The sequence below is a fragment of the Eumetopias jubatus genome, unplaced genomic scaffold (genome assembly GCF_037043125.1).
Source record: "Eumetopias jubatus isolate StellerSeaLion01/CBP00866 unplaced genomic scaffold, mEumJub1_p1.0 scaffold_13, whole genome shotgun sequence".
Classification (NCBI taxonomy): Eukaryota; Metazoa; Chordata; class Mammalia; order Carnivora; family Otariidae; genus Eumetopias; species Eumetopias jubatus.
Window position 1 is genome coordinate 50452829 of NW_028274819.1, and position 5072 is coordinate 50457900.

The 5072-nt window shown below is 47.5% G+C and overlaps 1 protein-coding gene across 1 annotated transcript; it reads right to left on the reverse strand.

Moving 5' to 3' along the window:
• Window positions 1-2907: 2907 nt before the first annotated feature.
• Window positions 2908-4089, reverse strand: RBMXL2 (RBMX like 2). The gene has a single exon (XM_028116751.1). The coding sequence runs from the start codon at window positions 4087-4089 to the stop codon at window positions 2908-2910; it is 1182 nt and encodes a 393-aa protein (XP_027972552.1).
• Between the last annotated feature and the right edge of the window lie 983 nt (window positions 4090-5072).

Here is a 5072-nt window from a genome sequence, read left to right on the forward strand (position 1 = left end):
TTTATGCAATTTGCCCTTTTCACCCAACAAATATTGTGATATTTACCTATGTTGTTACACGTGGATCTGGTTGATTCACATTGGCTTCTACATTGAACTTCATTGTAAGAATAAACCTCACGTTGATCCACTCCAGGCAGACTGGTTCTATTCTTTTTAACATTCAAGGAGTGCAGTAAGGCCCAATCTCGAGCAAATCTCCTGTGTACATGTGCAAGTTTCTCTAGGTCCTCTCCTTGAAGTGGAATTTCTGGGTCATAAGGTATGCACCCACCAACTTTACTAGGTATTGCCAAAATTATTTCCAGTGATTATGTCAATTTATACCTCTATCAGAAAGGTATCAGTCCTTTTGCCCCCCTGTTTTTTTCCTTGGTGTTTTTCTTACTGGTTCCTAAGCATTCTTTTGGAAGTTATTTCAATGCAAATAAACTCTTCCAATCTATGGTTTGATATTTCACGGTTAAGTATCCTATCATAAAAAAATATCTTAATAACGTGGAAAATTCTATCAACATTTTCCTTCTAGGATTGTGTTTTATGTCTTAAAAAGTTCTCTACCCCAGTGTGATACATTTCTTCATTTTCTTCTAAGTATTTAAAAAATTTCCTCTTCAGATTTTTATCTTCAAACCATCTAGAATGTATTTTTGTGTATGCTGGGTTAGTGAATTTCATTTTATCTTTTTGCAAAGAGGTAGCCAACAAAAACAAAAAAAAGTCCATCCTTTCATCAGTGACTTTCAAAGCTACATCTGTCATATATCATGTTTTCATATGCAAGTGGGCCTGTTTCTAGGCTCACTATTTTGGTTCTGTTGGTCTGTCTATCCTTGTCTGTTCATATCACACAGCTTAAATTACTCTAACTTTGTAACAAGTTTTGATATCTGGCAGGGTGAGTCTTTTCTAATTATTTTTTCAGAATTTCTTTGGCTCTTCTTGCTCTTTTTTCCACCATATAAGCTTTAGGATTATTAGCTAAATCCCCCATCAGTGTCTTTTTCTTACCTGTTTCTTAATCATTTGCTTGTAGTGAATTGAAGCTACTTTTTTTTTCGTTTTGTGGCCGGTTGGCCAAATCTTTTACCCAGTATTCCATCGTTGATCACACATATAAATGGGTATTACTGAGAAAGAGAAGAGAGCTGTGTGGAAAAGTCATGTTGTAACTTCATTTGAAGTTGTATTGATTTTCCAAATTAATTTGGTGAGATTGAGAATAGTTAGAATAAAAAGTGTTCCCAACCATGACATGATACACACCTCCAATTTTAGTCTTCTTTTAGGTCCTTTAATAAATATTAACAATTTTTCCATAAAGCTATTACACATTTTTGCCAGATTGATTCCTGGACCTTTTTTTTTTTCTTTTTTTTTTTAAGCTATTTCCTGCATTTGATCTTCTGGGCCACTAATGCAGCCTCTCCTGTAATTCACCTACTTTATTATTTTATCAAAAAACCATATTTTTAGAGTTGTGTATGTGAGTGTGGTACATTCAGATCTCTTTAAGTACTTTGCTGTTGTTGTTCAGGTGCTTGTCTGTTTCCTCCAGCAATTATTACGTAGAACAGGAATCCTATTTTAACCTGATCCTTTTTCTCTGGTGGCTACTAGAGCTCCTGGACTGTACAATTACCTTCCTCTCAAATAAACTGGGAAATTCCACAGGCGCTGACTGGAAAACGTGCTTCTTGCCCTGAGCTTGGGGTGGAAAGAGGAGACTGTTACATCCCTCCTGAGGCACTCTGGAAGAAGCCTCTCTGATCTTTGTCTGCTCAAGCCCTTCTCCCCCACATTAACAGTACAGAACATTCAACCCATCCCCTTGCCTTTTGTGAACAGGTAGACCCAGGTCCCTCATACCAGGATGAAAATCCTCAGATGTTGAAATGCCAAGCTCTCTCAGGAATTCTCTGAGCTTCTGAGCTCTGATGCTGCTCACTTTTTTGATTCCTCCACCCCTGGGGGCAGAAGCCTAATTCTCTCCACCAGAGCCAGGGGCTGGCTCTAGAACCAAGGGCAAGTAGTTCGGAGTTGGAAATGGAAGCCGTATGATCCCCAAATACACTATTGGTGTATTTTCTACTTATTTCTTAGTAATTTGTTGGTAGTGAAAATAAATGCTATTAATTGATGTTTGTCTGGAATTTTTGCAGCTGTGTGGTTGGTTGGTCAAATCTTTAATTTAGTATTCCGTTCTTGTCCAACACACATGAACAGTATTTTTGAGAGAAAGGGGACAGGAGGTCCTGCAGATTCCCAAAGAAAAGGCAAAAAAACAAAATATGGCCAGCATTGTCCACTGGTTTTTTTTTTTTTTTTTACTTACAAAGTGAAAAGAACTTCCTTTAAATAAGCATCTAAGTGATTTTTGTTGTTGCTGCTGGTCATTTTTTAAAAAATATTGGGAACATTGAGCCTGGGTTTGAAAGATACCCTGAAATCTTAAGAGTAGTATACACCAATTCCCTCCCACTCCTCCCCCAAAAATCTAGTTGGTTTGAATTAACAGAATGATCCGTTTTTCCATTTTTGGTGGGCAGATGTTTGTAAAAGATCTTAGAACTGTTTGTCTCATTTATCACGAAAATTTAGAAGCGAGGAAGCCTTTAGAAGAATTTTTACTTGAAAATATAAGAAGACTAGTACGCAGGTTCAAGTCTTATACTTTTAACATGAGCTTGTTGAAAGAAACGTTAACAATTCCAAAACGCAATTAAACGAGTTCTAACTTTTTCCTCCCCAAAGCACAAAAATTATGGAGAAGAAGTTAACAGATAATTCTTAAAAGGTGAAAACAACTCTTCCTTGTACTAGTCCTTGGGTAGTTTACCAGAACACAGACTCTTCTTTTCGTTAGTTTCTTTGCAAACGGAATTTTGGTCCCAAGTCTGTCGGTACTTAGTATCTGCTGCGGCCTCCCCCTCTCTCGGAACGGCTTCCCAGGCGGCCTCCGCCCCTGGGGACCCTGCGGCCAGAGCGGCTGTAAGAATCGCGCGGGGGAGGGCATCCCCTCTCTAAGGACGGGGAGAGCCCGCGGTCGGCTCTGCCAACCCGGTCGCGGCCCCTCGAGTAGCGGTCGCTCCGGCCGCCGCCGTAACTGTCGCGGCCGCCGCCGTAGACGTCAGGCGAGCAGCCGCGGTAGTAGTCGTAGCGGCCTCCTCCGCCGTAAGAAGGCGGGGGCCCCCGCGCTGCGGCGGCGCTGCGCAGGTCCCCGTAGCTCTCGAAGGGATCGCGGTAGGAGCCTCCACTCGGATGGTCCGCGTAGTCGCGGTCGCGCCCCCCGTAGCCGTCTCGGTCGCCGTAGCCTCTCGACGGGCAGTCGTCGCGGGCACTGGAGTGGCCGTAATCGCGGTAGGTGTACTCTCGGGGCGACGGAGCAAACTCGCGGGGGTCGCGGGCGCTCGGGTAGTCTCGGCTCGAGTAGCCGTCTCTGGGCAAGTAGCCCTCCTCCCGGGGGCCCAGGTAGGGGTCGCGGCGCGGGGGTGGCGGTTCCCGGCGCGGCAGGCCAGCATAGCCATCTCTCCCGCGCGCGGCCGGACCCCGCCCGCTCATTCCTCCGCCGCTGCGAGCCGGGCCCGACGGCGCGGCCCTCTTGGGGGGCGGCCCGACCCTGCGCGGCGGCGGCCCGCGCTTCATGGGCATAGGGGCCCTGGAGGGCCGCGGGTCGAAATCCCCCGCGTAGCTGCAGTCGTCCGCCGGCCCGCCCCGGGACGGGGGTCGCCGCGGGCCGCCGCCGCCCCCGCGGGTGCCGCGCAGGCCCCTCGGGCGACCGCGGCTGCGGGACGGCGGCGGCGCGCCCCGCCGCCCGCTCTCAAACGTCGGCTTGGTGGCCTGGGCCACCTTGATGGCCTTACCATCCAGGGACTTGCCGTTCATGTCTCTGGCGGCGGCCTTGGCGTCTGCGGGGCTTTCGAAGGTGACGAACGCAAAGCCCCTGGACTTGTTGGTTTCTCGATCTTTCATCAAGAGAACCTCGCTGATGCGGCCATATTTGCCAAACGCGGCCTCTAGGCCTTTCTCATCGGTTTCGGGGTTGAGCCCGCCAATGAAAAGCTTCCCGGGGCGATCCGCCTCAACCATGTCGGCCGGTCGAGGGATCGGTGGCGGGGTAGGGGGGGGCGGGGTGCGGCGAGAGGACGGCACCCGTCGTGGCCTGGGAGCCCGCTCGCCGACGGCGGCTCCTACGGGTCAGGCAGCGCGTCGTCGCGGAGCCCCGGAACGCGGAACGCTGGCGTGTGTGCCTCTGGGTCTGGGGGCGCAGCCTGGCCGGGCTCTTTCTAGTCGTGATTGGCTGGTGGTCCCGTGGCGGCTTCGGGGAAAGTCTTTCAACTTTGGCTTCTTTGGCTTCAGTTCACTCTTTTTTTTTTTTTTTTTTTTTTAAGATTTATTTATTATTTATTTTGAGAGAGTGAGAATGAGAAATAGAGAGCACGAGAGGGAAGAGGGTCAGAGGGAGAAGCAGACTCCCTGCCGAGCAGGGAGCCCGATGCGGGACTCGATCCAGGGACTCCAGGATCATGACCTGAGCTGAAGGCAGTCGCTTAACCAACTGAGCCACCCAGGCGCCCCTTCAGTTCACTTTTGAAAGCTCAGTTACGAAATGAAAAGCCGTTAGGTTAAAAAAAAATTTTCCCCCACGAGTCTTAATGAGAAAAATTATAATGCATTTTAATCCAAGTTACCCAGACCATTTTCAAACAGGAAAAAAAAATCCACTGAAAAATGAAATAGCAACTTTAAAAGTTTAAAAATGCAGTTTGTGCGTAAAATGTGTTAAGAATTTTTGCACTTGTCAATGGGGAAGAGAAGACCTGATAGTCGGGTGTTGGTTTCTGGAATAGGAAAAAGAGGGAGTCATTCTTCGGATGCACCATTTTCCTGTTCGCCATTTTCTACAGTTTGCCAACCTTCAAAGGGCTCATAGTTTTATGTAATATTGCCCTTTAATATAAAGGTATTGCACAGAAAGTCACCTTTAGGGGAAATAAAGGGAGAGAGCTCTTGGACATTCCTCACAGTAGCACCTGAGCAAGCAAAACAGGCTAAAGCCTTTGCCTCTTCCT

Excerpts from the sequence above, each read along its gene's own strand:
- RBMXL2 (XM_028116751.1), bottom strand. The coding sequence starts at position 4,089 with ATGGTTGAGGCGGATCGCCCCGGGAAGCTTTTCATTGGCGGGCTCAAC.